Consider the following 16,837-nt stretch of genomic DNA (forward strand, 5'->3'; position numbering starts at 1 on the left):
ACCCACGCTAATAAAACTTATACCAGGAAGATCCCACTGGTCAGGTGACCAGCTGGCCTAGTCCACTTGGTGAGCTCCAGGCCAATGAGAGACCTTGTTTCAAAAGATAAGGTAGGTTAGTCATACCCGAGGAAGGATACCTGCAGTTGGTGTCTGGTCTACACACACACACACACACACACACACACACACACACACGGGGGTAGGGGATGACTGCTTCAAGGAATATATTAAAGTGACTAAGCTCAGTTGTGAGGGGTGACTCAGGGTTCTGGAGACTGGAGGCCAGAGGGGAAGCCAAGGCAGCTGCCTAGACCAAAGGACAAACAGTGAAAAGTCAGGGCTTCACATAGGAGCTCAACTGGGAACCTAAATTAGATTGGATACAGGAGATCCCAGGCTTCTTTGGTCTCTGCCTGTCATCCCAGCCATCAGAGTGACATTTCATTCCTCAAACTGAAAAGTCATTTCATAGCCAGGTGTGGTGGTGTACCCTTTAATCCCAACACTCCAAAAGCAGAGGCAGGTGGATCTCTGAGTTTGAGGTCTACAATTTGAATTCCAGGGCTTCCAGGGCTTCACAGAGAAATGAAACCCCACCCCAAAAGTCATTACATAGACAGGCATGGTAGTGTGCTCTGGCTGTGATCCCAGGTATTTAGGAGGTTGAGGCAGGAGGATTGCTTGTGTCCAGGAGTTCCAGATCAGGTGGGGTGACATAGCGAGGCCTTGTTGCAAAAATTAACTAACTAAATAATAAATGAAAGACAAATTTAAAATGCAGTTTGAGCTGTGAATTACTGGATGGGCAGAATCCTGGGGAGGCCAGATGACCAAAGAGTGAAAACCAGGACTTTGAGAGGTGACAGACCCTCTAGGAGGCTGGCACAGGACTCCGAAAGCAATGGGATGGCTGCTCTAGCTACTCCCAGACCTCACAATGGCCTGAGGCAGAACTGATGGGCACAGTTCACCCAACCAATGACAGCAACAGCGTGACCAGAGTGGAGGCATGGGTCTGGGCGGTGAGTGGGGTGCATGTAGCTGTAGCACCCCCATCACCTGCGGTGGGCCTTCGTTTTCCCAAGGAGATCCATAGTTAGCAGTGTGTAGTCATCTCTAGGAGCCGACTCTACTCTCCCCCCTCCCACCACACCACACCAGCCACTAGGGAGAGTCATTTCATTTCTCAAATTAAAAATCCATTTTGTGCTGTGAATAATGGATGGATGAGCCCGGGGAGGCCGGGTGGAGGGCAGGAAGCTGGTTGTGGCCTAGGAGATACCACAGAACGGCTGGGAGACCAGGGCACTGACTGAATAAGGTAAAGGCTGGGGTGTATCCCAGAGCTGACAACAATGCAGGGCCAAGGTTCTATCCCACATGGCATGGAGAGGGGACTGACCATAAGTAGGTCTGACACTAGTTAGGCTGGCTTCAAGCTGTAGCCCTCTTTCAGGGCAAGACACGCAGGATCTTGGTGAATGTTCAATAGCTGTGAGTCCTTAGTGTGAATGCTGCTGTCCCAAAGAGGGCCAGAGGTGGGGCTGCTGGTGTTCCTTCCTAGAACACAGACCCAGTGATGCCCCATCAGCAGAGTTGTTGGGATATGCTCTCGGCTCGTTTGGAAGCAAGGAACTGCTTCCAAATGCTTCTCTGCTGTCCCTTGCACCTCTTTGTGCCTTCTCTGGCTGCCTCGAGCCCTATCTCCCCAAGCTGGGCTTCTAGCATCCCACTCGTCTCATTCGGGGCTCTGCTGGTCTCAGGCAGGCATGGCCGTGCCCTGTCGCTCTCTCGCTAATCAATTCTGAAATCACCTGGTAATTGAAGGAGGATCTCTGAGAACCCCAGAGATGAAGAGAGCAAGGAGCTGGAGTTCAGATCCCTGGGTCCCATTTACCTTCCTTTTCTGAAGACAGGCAGGAGAAAGAAGGGGATGAGTGTCTGTACCGCTTCTGCGGGCAACCTGACCACTGAACATGTCATGGTGACAAGGACCCGCTGGTTAAAGGACCCAGTTTTCAGCTAACTCCAGCTGACTCTGGTCCTACACTCAGGTCTACTCTGTGTGGAGAACAAGGTGTTGAATAGAACAGGTAGACTGGGAGATAGATGAATGATCAATGGTAGCTGAGCGCAGGAACAGTACCCGGATGAAGGCAGTGCAAGGGCTGACCCCGAGGCAGGAAACAGAGGAAGGGACTGAGGACCAGGGTCCCCATTCTCCTGTGGCCGCAGTGGAAAGTCCCTGGGGAAGCAGGTTTGCCTCTGTGCCTTCCTGTTGGAGTAGTCGGCTTCTTGAGACAATATCCATTTTTATATTTCTTGGAAATTTCACGGCATTCATTTCGGGGAAAATAAAAGCTGTCATTGCTGGAGAAATGATACCAATCAGGGCCTGAAAAGGCTGGAAAATTATCCTCCTGGAGATGGAATGTTGAGGGGAAAATGCAGATTAAAAGCACAAAGAGCCACTCTGCCACCGCCCTGCCCTCCCCTCCCCCTCATGGAAACACGGCGTTTTGCGTAATTCCATTTCCCCTCGGTAGAATTAATTGGACCTGAGAAGAAATACATGGGGCAGAGGAGGACCTTAGGATGGCCTGATTGAGAGACTTAAGAGATGGAGAGATAGACAGACTGGACAGGCAGGAGGTTGGTAGAGGTGGCTACTGAAGGCTTGTGACTGGGTGGCCAACTGAATAACAGCCCCGGGGAGGGTGGCAGAGACACTGGACACATTCCTTCATTCCCACCTCAACACGGATTCCAATATATGGGTATTCACCAATGTCTGAAACACTGCTTAGGTCAGGGCTGCAGGCGGGAGCCACAGGGCTGCAATTGTTGCTGCTGTGTGGTCGTTTGCCCCGGACACAGGAAGAGGTGGGTAAGACAAGGCAGAGAGAACAGATTCCAGAAACAGTACCAGTCCTTTAGGAAGCTCCTAGTTCTCTGTCACCTGCCAGCCTCACCCTGTGGATACAGTGGAGAGGCAAAGATGGTTCTGCCTCTTGGGAGGAGGGAGGGACAACATTTCAAAAGGAAGTAGAACTAGAAGCGGTGGAAGGCCCGGTAAAGTCACCCCATGTAATACCACTAGTAGTTCTGAGCAAAGTGGGGGTGAGATCCCCGCCTCTCCCAGCCTACAGCATCCTTTTCTTGGCCCCTCTCCCTATGTGGGCCAGGGACTTCCTGGCAGTGAAGGCAGGGGAAAAAAAATAAGGTTGAGGAGGCCACAGCCTCAGCCTCTTCTTGCAGCCTCCCCAGCAGAGCTAAGTGAAGGGCACTGCACCAACCACAGAACCCAGACGGGGCAAGCGTGAACACGAGGACAAAGAAGGGCTGATGCTGAGGGCGCCTGGCAGAGTGCGGGGCAAGATACATGCTCTTCACCTGCGCCTCCCACAGCCCATCTGAGTCCTGCCTGGGCTGAGCTGCTGTGGGCTCGGCCCAGACGGCCCTATAGCCTCCAGTTTTGCCTCCAGACCTCTAGCTTCAACCCCTTTACCGCAGACTGTAGGTGGCTCCAAGCGGAGGCACCTCATCAGAAGGGACTGCCGCTTCCTCCTCCCGGGACAGATCCGGACTCCGGAGTTCTGGAGCCTGAAACTGGTGCACCACCCTCAGGAGCGTATACATCGGCGGTCGTCATCTCCACCTCCGCGCTGCGGGAGCTGACAGGTAGCCCGGAGGGAAGCAGGGAGAAGGAGGGGTGCAGGGGGGCGGGAGGAGGAGGGTGGAGCCGTCTGCGCGCCCCCTCCTTCGGGGCCGGCGGGCGGCGCGGCGCGGCGGCAGAGGAGGCGGCGGGCACACGGAGCGGCAGCCAGTACAGCTCTGCTCCAGCTGAGGCCGGGATTTGCTCCCGACTTATCTGTCCTCACCCGGCCCAGACGCGCACCTGCCGGGTAAGTGTCATTTGGGTCCACTGCCGCCGAGGCCACACATCCCAGCCACCTCTGGGGCCACCGCGATCGCTGAGCCGAGCTCCTTGGCTTTGTCTGTGTCCTCCCGGCTCTGGTTCCAGCTGCGGCTGCGGCTGCGACTCCAGGTCTCGGCTCTTAAGCTCCGCTAGCTGCACCGCGCGACGCAGGAGACTCCGAGCTCAGGGCCGGCTTAGCAGAAGGGGTGAAACTTCGCCCAACTTTGGGTTCTGGGGAGAACCTGTTGACGCCAGGAATGGCCCAGGGCTGCGATGGGTGGCAAATGATGAAACCAACCTCCGGTCAGGGCCGTCGGGGGGTGGGGAGGGGTGGGGTCTGGAGTGGGCCGCTGCTTGGGGAAGAGGCTGGTGGGCTTTGGGGCTACTGAAGAGAAACAGTCAGAAGCTGGCTTGGGAGTGGTCCTGCAGACCTCCCTGAGGACAAAGTTTGGGTGTCTGATAGCTTTTTAGTGCAGAGAGCAGAAGGAGGGTTCAGGGTCCGCATAGAGGCGCCCCTGACCACACCTCCTTTCTCTGGCTTCTGCTTCCCCCCTCCCCCACCTAGCCTCGGCTGGAGCAGATGATGGGCAAGAAAGGCAAAGGCAAGGGAAACAGGTTGCTAGTGAAGCCCCACTTTGTGCCTGGTGCTCTTTTGCCTTGTGTCAGGGCATCCCAATTCTGCGGTGACCATGCGGGGATGTGGGAAGGCAGGTTAAAAGGCTACTATTCCCGTACAAGCTGGTGACTACTGAGCCCTCCTCTTTCCTTCTTCCTTGGGTGGCGAAGTGAAGCCAGGCGTAGGCTTTGGTTGTGGATCACAGGTGGCCTCCATCTTCTTAAACTAACCTCCATCCCTTGTTCCTGGGTCCCCCTCGCTTTCTAGGGCCTCTCTGAGCCTGCTAATGTTCCCTTCCTACAGCTGCGACCGAGGGCCATGTGGGCACCCATCAGAAAGCCCGAAGACAGAGACAGCGTATAGCCAACCAAACCAGGCGTGTGTGGCCACAGCCTCAGCACCATGGAGGCCCCATATTCCATGACAGCACACTACGACGAGTTCCAGGAAGTCAAGTACGTAAGCCGTTGTGGTACTGGGGGCGCCCGAGGGACCTCGCTGCCTCCAGGCTTCCCGAGGGGCGCAGGGCGCAGCGCTAGCGGGACCCGGGCCGGGCTGCCGCGTTGGAACCGACGCGAGGTGTGCCTGCTGTCGGGGCTGGTGTTCGCCGCCGGCCTCTGTGCCATCCTGGCGGCCATGCTGGCACTCAAGTACCTGGGCCCGGGAGCGGCGGGAGGTGGCGGAGCCTGTCCCGAGGGCTGCCCGGAGCGCAAGGCCTTTGCGCGCGCCGCCCGCTTCCTGTCTGCCAACCTGGACGCCAGCATCGACCCGTGCCAGGACTTCTACTCGTTTGCGTGCGGGGGCTGGCTGCGGCGCCACGCTATCCCCGACGACAAGCTCACTTACGGTACGATCGCTGCCATCGGCGAGCAGAACGAGGAGCGTCTGCGGCGCCTGCTGGCGAGACCCGCGGGAGGCCCCGGCGGCGCTGCGCAGCGCAAGGTGCGCGCCTTCTTCCGCTCGTGCCTCGACATGCGCGAGATCGAGAGGCTCGGGCCGCGGCCCATGCTCGAGGTCATCGAGGACTGCGGCGGCTGGGACTTGGGCGGCACGGCCGATAGCCCGGGAGCTGCTCGCTGGGACCTCAACCGACTGCTGTACAAGGCGCAAGGCGTGTACAGCGCGGCCGCGCTCTTCTCGCTCACTGTCAGCCTGGACGACAGGAACTCCTCGCGCTACGTCATCCGCGTGAGTGTGTCACCCCCACCCCACCACCGCAATCCCTGCGCTCCGCCTGAGTCCTGGGACCCTTGGCGCCGCGTGCCCCAAGCTCGATCCCGCGCCCGAGATGCGGGTTCGGACTGCGAGGGGGCGCGGGGAGGTGCGGAGCGCGCGGCGGGCAGAGCGCTGGAGGAGGGCGCAAGTAATTTCCCTGGAGTAATTGCAGTGTTTAGCTGAGCCGCGGGAGCCGCAATTCCCAGTCCTCAGGCAGGCGGGGCTCCGGGAGTGGGGAACCACGGGCTACTGCCCTGAAAGATTGGGGTTGACCAGAAATTCCAGAGGTGCCAACTCCCAGTACAGCGCCCCACGGTGTCCCTACAGGTGGGGAAAGTGAAGGCTGTTGGGGAAGGAGTGAAGGGTGGGCTCCACAGAGGCGTCTTAAGGACTAACAGCGACATGGTTTGGCTAGCCTCTAAAGAAGGAGGGAGGGCTTGGTTCTTGTGCTCCCTCAGCTTGTGGCAAAGGGTCTATGTTTGACTCATCTTCTCTTTTGTGACAGTTGGGTGGGAACGCTGGAAAACTGGCCATTCACTTCTGACCTGTAGTTCCCGTTTCCCTCCTCAGATTGACCAGGACGGGCTCACACTGCCAGAAAGAACCCTGTACCTAGCTCAAGATGAGGAGAGTGAAAAGGTGCCTGGGTATGGGGTGGGGCTTTGGAAAGGAAGTGGCCCCATGAAAGAGCCCCAGGGGTGTCTCCCTCGGGCTAACTGAGGAACTCCTGTCCTGTGTAGATCCTGGCAGCTTACAGGGTGTTCATGGAGCGGCTTCTCAGACTACTGGGGGCAGATGCCGTGGAGCAGAAGGCTCAAGAGATCCTCCAACTGGAACAGAGGCTGGCCAATGTGAGCAGGAGGGGCTGGGAGCTCCTGGGACTGGGACCTGCTCAGGGAGCCTAGGTCAGGCCCGGGTCTGTCTGGTCTCCACTCCAGATCTCTGTGTCAGAATATGATGATCTCCGTCGAGATGTCAGCTCCATGTACAACAAAGTGACTCTGGGTCAGCTACAGAAGATCACACCCCATGTGAGTGTCCCCAGACCTGGTGGATGGGTGATACGAGGGCTGGGATGGCAGGTCACCTTCCTTAGGTATGTCTGAGGTCTTCCATGACACTCCCACCCCCATGCCCACGTGCCTTTGTTGCCTCTCTTTGACCCTTTTGCTATCCCTTGTTTTCCTGACCTTGGCCCCACAGTTGCAGTGGAAGTGGCTGCTGGACCAGATCTTCCAGGAGGACTTCTCCGAGGACGAGGAGGTGGTGCTGCTGGCCACAGACTACATGCAGCAGGTGTCCCAGCTCATCCGCTCCACACCCCGCAGGTGAGGCTGCAGGTCCCTCACCCCTGCACTCCTGGCTCTAGGCCTCTCCTTCAGCAACCTAGAGCTGCCCGCTGGGTGACCTTTGTAAACCCTGTCTCTACAGAAGCCACGCTTCAGGAGGCAGGTGGGAGGGCTGGGATGGGAAACTGGTGCCCTCTCCTCCCCTGTGGGAGACTGAATAGCCTGGGGTTCCCTTGAGCGGCCCTCATCTCCTAGGATGGAGAGTTTGAACATCACTCAGGGATTTGTAGCTAAAGTCATACTGCACATGGGTCGATCCTTGGGGGAAATTCTGCTAGTCTCTGCACATCCAGGGAAGGAAGAGAATGCCATCCAGGCAACCATCTCTGAGTGCCTGGTGTCCCATACAAAAGTAGGGAACGATGCTGGCTCATCAGGGTCAGGCTTAAGGGTTATTAGCAAGATCATAGTCTGCTGTATGGTGGGGCTTGGGACATTTCAAAGTTGATTTCTGCATGTCTAAATTGACCTCTTTCATCTTCTTAGTGGGCAGGGTGGGGTACTGGGTCCTATTCTAGCTTGGGAGCACAGGGAGGTAGGACCATGGTGACCTTCCTGCATGCCTGTCTGGACAATCCTGTTTTACCTGGCCTCCAGGATCCTACACAACTACCTAGTGTGGCGTGTGGTGGTGGTTCTGAGTGAGCACCTGTCCCCACCATTCCGCGAGGCACTGCACGAGCTGGCCAGAGAGATGGAGGGCAGTGACAAGCCCCAGGAGTTGGCCCGAGTCTGCCTGGGCCAGGCCAACCGCCACTTTGGCATGGCTCTTGGTGCCCTCTTTGTTCATGAGCACTTCTCAGCTGCCAGTAAAGCCAAGGTCAGGCTGCCCTGGGTCTAGGGTGGGGGTGCAGGTGGTGAGCTCGGTGTGGACAACGGAAGACCCCATGCTTCCCTTTGTGGCTCAGGGCTTAGCTGTCCCTGAGGATCTAGGATGCGCCTCCCTGGGCCTCTCCTCTCCTGGGAAGCTTGCATGCAGTCAGCTGCAGGCGGCTTGCTCTGCCTTTCCCCTGAGGGTCCTCCTTAGCCTTGCTCCAGAGACATGATCTTAGAACTGGTCAGAATTGTGCTGGGGTGCTTCCTTCTTTCAGGCTGGAGCTTGCTCTCATGCTCCTGGGTATAGGGACCTGCTTGCCATGTCTCTCCTTAGCGTTCAGCATGGTGCCCTGCACTGAAGGAGTGGCATTAGATGATAGGAATACCTCTGGTACCAGGGCCTGGGGTCAGGTCAGCTTTAGTTTCTTAGCTGACTCTTCATCCCTAGTGTCTGACCCTCAGGTACAGCAGCTGGTGGAAGGTATCAAGTACATCCTGGGCCAGCGCCTAGAGGAGTTGGATTGGATGGATGCTCAGACCAAGGCAGCCGCTCGGGCCAAGGTGAGATAGGGCCTGAGCCCAGCAGTTGGTTCCACAAATATTTGTTTGAGTGCCTACTGGGTATCAGGTCCAGGGAATAAGAGGAGGAAAGAGGCAAAGATACCTTTATGGAATTGTATGGAATTGACCGCTCTGCTCAGTCCTGCCTTCACCCCAGTCCCAGGATAGTCTGAAGCTCTTTTGATTTTTATTTTTGGCCTGGGAGAGGCTGTCTCCTGAGGCACGGGTCCCTTGCCTCTCACCCGCAGCTCCAGTACATGATGGTCATGGTCGGCTACCCGGACTTCCTGCTGAAACCCGAGGCTGTAGATAAAGAATACGAGGTAGGCAGGATTCCGCTGCCCCCAGGCCCCAAGGAAACCCACCACGAGACCGGGAGGAGTCACGGTTCTTTAGCCAAAGGCCTGGCCCTTCCCCAGCTCACGGCTGAGCACTGCCCATCCCCATGCAGTTTGAGGTCCACGAGAAGACCTACTTCAAGAACATCCTGAACAGCATCCGCTTCAGCATCCAGCTGTCCGTCAAGAAGATTCGACAGGAGGTGGACAAATCCACGTGGGTGCCTGGCCCTGAGCAAGGGGTCAAGTGAGGGAAGCGGGGTGTGCTGGCATGCTGGGTACACAGGCCAAGTGAGGAGACCAAGGGGAGGGCCTAGCCCGAGGGAGGCCAGAGGACGCTCTGTTAGAAGCTAGCTGTGCTATCGGGGGAAGTGGTATGCACCCTCCAGGTGACACTGGCCTCCCGGCACAGGTGGCTGCTCCCTCCACAGGCACTCAATGCCTACTATCTACCCAACAAGAACCAGATGGGTAAGGAGACATGTCCCGCCCTGCCCCGGGGTGGGCCTGAAAGTGCATGTGTTTCCCACTAACTATACCTTCCCCTTAGTTTTCCCTGCTGGCATCCTGCAGCCCACCCTGTATGACCCCGACTTTCCACAGTAAGTAGGTGGCAGGTTGTGGGGGTGGTGGGAGGGGGGAAGAACTGAGTGATTTCAGCCACAGACCCTGGGTTCCCATACCCCTGTTTCATGTCACTGTGGTTATTTGGAAGAAATTGTATGCAACAGCTTCCCGACTATAACGGTTGCTGCAATAAAACACCCTGACTAGAGGCAACCTGGGGAGGGAAGGGTTTAGTTATTTATACTCCCAGGTCACAGTTCATTATTGAGGGAAGTCAGGCAAGAACCAGCGGAGGAATGTCACTTGCTCACTCTCTAGCTTGCTCTGGCTCCTGTTCAGCCTATTTTCCTATACATCCTGGGCCCCCTGCCTAGGGATGGTGCTGGCCACAGTAGACTGACTGGGCTCTCCCATATCCATCATCATTCAAGGCAGTCTCTCAAAGACATGGCCACCGGCCAATCTGAGATGGGCAATCCCCCACTGAGACCAGCTCAGATGACTCTACGCTATGTCAAGCTTACAGTCAAAGCTAACTAGCATATTTCTATCCATTTTAGGCTCAGAAAGCGAGGGAACTTAGAGATGAGGAAGGAGGCCTAGCCCTCAAGTGAATTCCTGAGTTTCCTTCCTGCTTCTTTTAGCTTACAGACTCCATCAACTTTGTAAGATGTTATTTCCCAGAACACGGGTAGACATGTAGTCACTGGTACCTTTCATGGAGCCTGTGAGGAAGCTACAGGACACATGCCCAGGACCGTGGAGATGCCTAGACCTCTGAGGCCTCCCTGGCTACCTGGCCAGGGGCAATAGGGGCCTGGGCAGCAATGTGGGGCTCTCAGAGGGCAGGTGAGGGCTAGGGCCTAACCTGCTGCCATGTGTCCAGGTCTCTGAACTACGGGGGCATCGGCACCATCATTGGACATGAACTGACCCATGGCTACGATGACTGGGGTAAGACCTGAGAGGGTCTTGGGAGAGGGGGAGGACAGAGAGTAGGAGAATTATAAGGGATGAACTTAGTGCCCAGCCTGGCCTTACAGTGAGGCTCATTCTTGGCATGCTGGCATATCTGTCTGTTGTCCACAGGGGGCCAGTATGACCGCTCAGGAAACCTGTTGCACTGGTGGACAGAGGCTTCCTACAGCCGCTTTCTGCGCAAGGCCGAGTGCATTGTTCGTCTCTATGACAACTTCACCGTCTACAACCAGCGGGTGAGACCTTGCCACCTTTGTCGTCAGCGCCCTTTTGGCTGGCCACAAACTGGAATCACGCACGCTCACGCACATTTGCATGTACCCAAATAAGGTCCCTGTACACATGCTCTGGATTCTCATGTTCATGAACAGCCACATACTTCACCAAGAAGACTCGCATGGTACATGTGTAGGGGTGAGGGGAGGAAAAAGCGGTTCCTGAATTCCCTGGGAAAGGGGGAGGGGCTCAGGGTAGCCAGATCTGTGGGAGGCCAGCAGGCCCCATGTGGCTCCTTCCTCTTCCTTCTGGCAGGTGAATGGGAAGCACACACTTGGTGAGAACATCGCAGACATGGGAGGCCTGAAGCTGGCCTACTATGTGAGCCACCCAGCCTACTCTCTGTCTCTGCTGGGGAACAGGTGGATGTGGAGGAGAACTCAGCCCCTCCCTTCTCATCCTGCTGATGCTTTTGCCTAGACCGGGGTCTTTTAGGGGAAAACAAACCAGAGCAGGTGCCACCTTCCCTGGGAGAGCAGAGAGGACTGCCTGGAGGGGGTGGTGCTATTCTGGGATCCATATGCCAAAGCAGGAAGGTGGACAGGCCGGGAGTATGACAGAATGGGCGGTATAGAGTTGGGTCTGGGGAGGAGGTGCTCGTCTTCTGGTGGGGGAGGGGCTGGTCTTCTGGTGGGGGAGGATGGCTGGTTGGGGAGGACGGAGAAGGAACAGCATGCAGCAGAGTGGTCACAGCAGCTCCCGGCTCTCTGCACCGCCAGGCCTATCAGAAGTGGGTTCGGGAGCACGGCCCTGAGCACCCCCTGCACCGGCTCAAGTACACACACAATCAGCTTTTCTTCATTGCCTTTGCCCAGGTGGGCTGGATGGAGAGCTTGACAGGGGCTGGGCAGGGACTGGGTAGGGAACACGGTGTCCTGGCTCAGTCTCAAATGCACTGGCCTCAAATGGCCATTCCCAGGGTCCAGCCTGTCTCCCATCACCTGTCTGTCCTCTTAGAGATGATGGCCCGTGGCTTCGGCTGGGGCCTAAGTGGGGGGAAGGGGGAGGGAATAAGCAGTAGACACCTGGTCCCATTTCTTCCCCTCCTTCCCTTGGCCTGCTGGGTCCTAGAACTGGTGCATCAAGCGACGGTCGCAGTCCATCTACCTGCAGGTGCTGACAGACAAGCACGCACCTGAGCACTACCGGTATGCCCGCCCGCCTTTCTGGGCAACCAGTCCCCTCCTTGTGTCTGCATGGGGGCAGAGGGACAAGAAGGGACATGGGTCAACCCAGAAAAAGCGCTGGGGTAGCTCGCAAAGCTCACACTGCTGGGATCTCTCCCCCCATCCCAGGGTCCTGGGCAGTGTGTCCCAGTTTGAGGAGTTCGGCCGGGCCTTCCACTGTCCCAAGGACTCTCCCATGAACCCTGTCCACAAATGCTCTGTGTGGTGAGCCTGGCTGTCTGCCTGTCTACCTGCACGCCCCCACTGCCCTGCACGGATGACTTCCACCATCTGCTGGGGCAGCACGAGCCCCATGCTCCAGGTCTACCTGCCTTCCAGCCTCTGTGTGACTGCCTTCCCATACCCTGCAGGCCTTTGCTTCAGCAAGGGCCTGGAGTAGGGGTAAGGCTAGGTTCTGGGGGCACTCAAGGAGGAGATAGGAGGTCCCCAAACTTGGCTGTAGGCAGCTGGACCCCAGCCGGGGCTGGACTGTCCAGGTCCCACTGCTGTGTTCTTGCTGATAAGTCTGGTCAATAAAGCTGCTGTGCTATCTATCTATCACCTTGGCCTCCAGACCCAGCGGCAATGGAGGGTCCTGTGGGTGGGAGGCTCAAAGTGCGGCACAGCTGGGACCCGAGAGACAGACGCTGGTTCCCTCTGTTTTGCCTCCCTGCTCCGTACAGCCATGAGGCAGCTTCCTTGTAGGGCACCCCCAGTCCAGCCCTGTGGCCTGCTGACCTGCCTTTTACTTTTGTGGTGATACAGAGACGTGCTGGCAATAGAAAGCCAGTTTTTCTCCCCCAGTGTCCCAGCCAGGCCTCCATGTCAGCTTCTCATCTGGGAAGGTGACTGGGGCCCCAGGTTCCATCGACTTGAGGCCAGCCTCCCTAGCATCTGGCCTTCTGCAGCTTGGAGTGAGGGCTCCTACGTGAGCTGAGGTGTGGTAGGTGATTAGCTGAGGGGCTCTAGGCACAACCCGTGGAAGAGATATGGAAAGTGCTGCCTGGGCTAGACACGAGTGCCCATGGGTGCTGCCCAGTCGTGGAGAGCAGTGCCTGGTGAGAAGATTCTCATGCTGGGTACCCGAGAGACCCAGTGTCTGCAAGGAAGGAAGTCAGTGGGCACCTGCCTTTCCTCCCGGGTCCCAGTTATCTGAACTTGGTCTGCAATGGTGTGACCCTGATGAGGGGCAGACTCTGAGAAGGAACCTCCAGAATGGCCAGTATAGGGGGGACAGCTCTTCCTCCTAGTCCGTGGTGGTCACACGGGAGCTCCAGTGTAATACCTGCGTCTGTGTTACGTGAGCCGGGCGAGGGCCTGGGTCATTCGAAAGGAAATCAGTTATTCAACCTTGGAGAAATCCTTTTACACCTAGCTGCTAATAAGGAATTCACCTAGGCAGGTGGGAAATTGCCACACCCAAGATGGAGTGGCAATGCCCTATAGCTAATCACCAGGTGGGGCAGAGGGAACACAGGAACAAACAGAATGTTTTAGCTGGCTGACCAGAAACTGTCCTCAAGATGAACCCCAGGAGCGGGGGTAGACCCATGGGCCCTACACCCCAGGTGTTGGAAAAAGGTGGCAAAGGGCACACTGCTCAGTCTTGAACACAAAGCCCAACTCAGAACTGCTTGTCACGGACATTTTCATGACACTCTTGGAGGTGTGTCCCATGCTGGAATGGGTTCTGTATATTTTTTTTCCTCCTGGCCCAGGTGCATATATAGCATGCCCCTTGGGTAGCTTGTATAGAAGGACACTCCTTGTGCCTTGACCTATGAGATAGTTTCGGGTCCTGATATCTGATATCACTCATGTCCTAGATTCTGTACTGGGCCTAGATAGAACCGGGGCTCCAGACCCAGCCTCCATGTCTTGACCAACGTCCCCCAGTTCTACCCAAGTCCAGTCCCTTCTGCTTCTGTGGGTGCAGCCAAGGGAGATCTCAGGGTCAAAGGCCAAGCCCCCCCCCCAACTCCAACCATGCCTTGCTGAGGACATCAGTGGGGTGCTGGGAGAGGATATTAATTTCCTGGGCTAGAGATTGTTCCTGAGCAGGCATCTGAGTCCAGTGTCATTGTGTGTTACCTGCTAGATCCCAGACCCCAATTAACACCTTCATCACAACCCAAAGCGATGGACATAGCAACAGGTTACCTGCTGGCTTCTGAGTCCTCTTGCATTCAGACGTCCAGACTCTCTGTCTTCTCCTCTGTGTTCTGTCAGGAAACCACGTACAGCACAGGCCATGGCTGTCCTCTTGCCGGCTCGGCCCTGAGCTGGGAACTGATTAGATCTCCTAAGGTGGAGGAGAGAGAGCGTAAACCCAGAACAACACGGACCCCCCACCCCCACATCGCCTTAGGTTCTATTCTGTTTGGTGAGGGGGCATCAGCGCAACAGCGAAGAACCTCCTAGGCCATAACGCCAGGCGTCCAGAAGGGTGGTGATAGGACTGGCTCCATTGAGCTCATATTCACAGCAGGTGTACTCCAAACCGCACCCTGGGATGACAAATACAATATTCCACTAAGTATTTAATAGCAGGGAAATAAAGGGCTGGGGACATTCTAACTGCACGTCAGTTTCCAGGCACCCACCTATGCTCACGTGCCCAGAGCTGCACTTCTCCCTCCCTGGCAATATTTTCTGAAATCAGCTTCCTGGGCCTTCTAGGCTGAATCTGATTCCAACACCCATCTTTGTGACTGGCCCTCAAGCCCAGAGGTTATTGCTGTGTGACCTCAGGGAGACAGATACATTCTCTGGGCTCCTACCAGCGTATGAGCAAGGAAGCCCCCTGCCATATCTGGCGGTGGATCCACAAACGGGTCTTCCCTCTTCCCACTCCAGGGCTGCCTCTCCACAGTACCCATCATGTCTTGCCCCATCATGGCTGCCAGGCATGGTCCATGAGTATGAGCTCAACTAGGGTTCTCAAGGCCAAGGATTCCGGGGGGTATGCCTCAGCTTGTGCATGTGGGTAGTCCTTTGACCAAGTAGGGGAGGATTTGAAGCTACTTAAGATACCTGGGGGAGGGGGGACATCCTGAAGGTGAGTTGTCCATCTGCAGCTTGGTGACCCTGGAGGTTGTGTAACACCCTGAAGGGCCACTGTCTGGTGCCATGGAGGCTCTAACATATTCAGTGGGGCCCAGAGTTGGGTCTCTGTATCCCTGTGTCTGACCTTCTGAGCTGATCCAAATGTCTTGCTACAGTGTGAAATGCATTGGAAGTGAGGGTCTTCCACGTGGAAATCCCCCCGGGATGGGCCCCAGGGGACGTGGTCAGACCTGTCTCCTCCCCCGCTCCTCTGCTGAGCAGCACTCAATCTCTCCTATCCCTAGTGCGCCACTCATGCAAGACTGGGCACAGTCCCAGACCTGCAGAGGGGACCATCCTTAGGGGCACTGGAGGGTTGCGCCCAGAAGGGCTGTGCAGCCGTCGAGGTGTTCTGCCTGTCTCTTTCTCTCCTTTCTGAGTTCCCTACTCCTCCAAAGCTGGTTTTAGACTCCCACCTTTTCTTGCACCGGCACCACATAAAGACTGTGTGTAATAATATACACCCGTAATCCGGCGCCTGGGAAAGAGAGGCAGGGTATCAGGAATTTGAGGTTATCCTTAACCACATAGTGAGTTCCAGGGCCAGCATGGGCTTTTTCTTCAGAACAAGAAGGGCTGGGGAGGTGGTTCTCCTAGTTGGCAAAATATTTGTTTTATGAAGGTGAGGAACTAAGTTTGGCTCTCCCGAATCGATGTGGAAGCCCGGTGAGGTGGCATGCCTAGCACCCTGCTGAGGAGAAGGAAGGCGAAGAGGGACAGATCTTGGAAATCTGCAGGCCAGTCAGCCTGCAAAATATGGTGAAGTGCCAGGCCAGTGAGAGAACCATCTTAACAAAAAGTGGGGGGCACCCGAGTTTGTCCCCTGACCTCCACTTATGGGCTGTGCATCCATGCATGTGTACCCTCCTGCACATGTACCCTGCACATGAGTGGGTGTGCACACACGTGCCCCTCCCCCCACAGAGGCAGACAGAAAGACACACAGGCAAAGAAAGAAGACACAGAGAAAGGCAGAGAGAAACACACACACACACACACACAGAGAGAGAGAGAGAGAGAGAGAGAGAGAGAGAGAGAGGACAGAGACCGAGGCAGAGAGTCACACAGGCAAAGAAAGACACAGAGAAAGGCAGAAAAAGACACACACACACACACACACACACAGAAAGAGAGAGATCTCAATTTCCTCCTTTTCCTTCTGGCTCTGGACTGTCTAATAACCGAGCACTCCCTGCCTCCCACTGTCTTTTGGGGCCACCCGATGCCAGGGCAGGGCACAACTGTGGCCAGACTTCAGAGCCCAGCTTTCCTTCTCTTCGCGATGGCCTCTGTACCAGTGAGAGGTTTATTTGTACAGACAAGAATTCCGCCTCTCCCACCCTTTGAAAGAGGAGAGTTTCTGTTTGAATTAGCACCTTCCCTCCCCTCCTTCCTTGGCAAAGGGTCTCGGGCACTTCTGTTACCTCTGAAACCACAGGGGCTGTGGAGGGGCTTCTTGTGAAACAAGGACCCTCTGGGCTTTGGAATCAGTAGCCTGCTGTCTAGGTTTAGGGCACGGAACAGCAATTGATCTGCAGGGGATGGTCCTTGGGAGAATTCATGGAGAAAAAAATCCATCCCTAATCATGCTATTTATAATTCCTTCATACGCTTGGAGAAGGTTTCAGGACAATGAGAAACCAAGCCCATCCTCCCCAGGGAGGCCCTCGCTCCAGAAGCTCACTTGTCATTGTGTTTTGAAGTCCATGGATTTGGACAGCACGTTACTGACCGGGAGACCTTGGCAGCCTTGCAGAGAAGTGCAGATCTTCTCTGCCTCATCCGCTAGGCAGTCACTGGGCCCTACCTGAAGTACCACTGGGACTAGGGACTGTGTGTCCCTTTCCCCTTGAGAGAAATGGCTGCCCTGACCGCTCGCAGTCTTTCCCATAGTCACTGTGATGATCTGGAGCCACCCTTTGGGGTCC

The 16,837-nt window shown here is 56.1% G+C and overlaps 1 protein-coding gene across 4 annotated transcripts; it reads left to right on the plus strand.

Annotated features, from left to right (window-relative positions):
• Nucleotides 1-3,453: 3,453 nt before the first annotated feature.
• Nucleotides 3,454-12,359, plus strand: Ecel1 (endothelin converting enzyme like 1). 4 transcript variants are annotated; one of them, XM_057761556.1, is made up of 18 exons: nucleotides 3,454-3,684; nucleotides 4,842-5,726; nucleotides 6,324-6,392; nucleotides 6,494-6,604; nucleotides 6,692-6,784; nucleotides 6,957-7,081; nucleotides 7,700-7,922; nucleotides 8,381-8,479; nucleotides 8,728-8,802; nucleotides 8,931-9,034; nucleotides 9,230-9,288; nucleotides 9,368-9,419; nucleotides 10,271-10,338; nucleotides 10,474-10,598; nucleotides 10,894-10,959; nucleotides 11,358-11,453; nucleotides 11,710-11,786; nucleotides 11,934-12,359. In XM_057761556.1, exons 2-18 carry the CDS (start codon nucleotides 4,941-4,943, stop codon nucleotides 12,031-12,033), a joined length of 2,328 nt encoding a protein of 775 aa, XP_057617539.1. In that variant the 5' UTR covers nucleotides 3,454-3,684; nucleotides 4,842-4,940; the 3' UTR covers nucleotides 12,034-12,359. The 4 variants fall into 4 exon arrangements, with proteins under 4 accessions (XP_057617539.1, XP_057617540.1, XP_057617541.1 ...); XM_057761557.1 differs by lacking the exon at nucleotides 3,454-3,684 and adding an exon at nucleotides 3,775-3,908; XM_057761558.1 differs by lacking the exon at nucleotides 3,454-3,684 and adding an exon at nucleotides 4,093-4,225.
• Nucleotides 12,360-16,837: the final 4,478 nt, after the last annotated feature.

The sequence above is a fragment of the Chionomys nivalis genome, chromosome 2, assembly GCF_950005125.1.
Source record: "Chionomys nivalis chromosome 2, mChiNiv1.1, whole genome shotgun sequence".
NCBI lineage: Eukaryota > Metazoa > Chordata > Mammalia > Rodentia > Cricetidae > Chionomys > Chionomys nivalis.

What these genes read in the sequence shown, in the direction of transcription:
- Ecel1 (XM_057761556.1), top strand. Translation starts at nt 4,941, where the DNA reads ATGGAGGCCCCATATTCCATGACAGCACACTACGACGAGTTCCAGGAA. An exon ending in CCTCGCGCTACGTCATCCGC is followed by an intron (nt 5,727 to 6,323) that starts GTGAGTGTGTCA and finishes TTCCCTCCTCAG; the next exon opens with ATTGACCAGGACGGGCTCAC. An exon ending in ACCCAACAAGAACCAGATGG is followed by an intron (nt 9,289 to 9,367) that starts GTAAGGAGACAT and finishes CCTTCCCCTTAG; the next exon opens with TTTTCCCTGCTGGCATCCTG.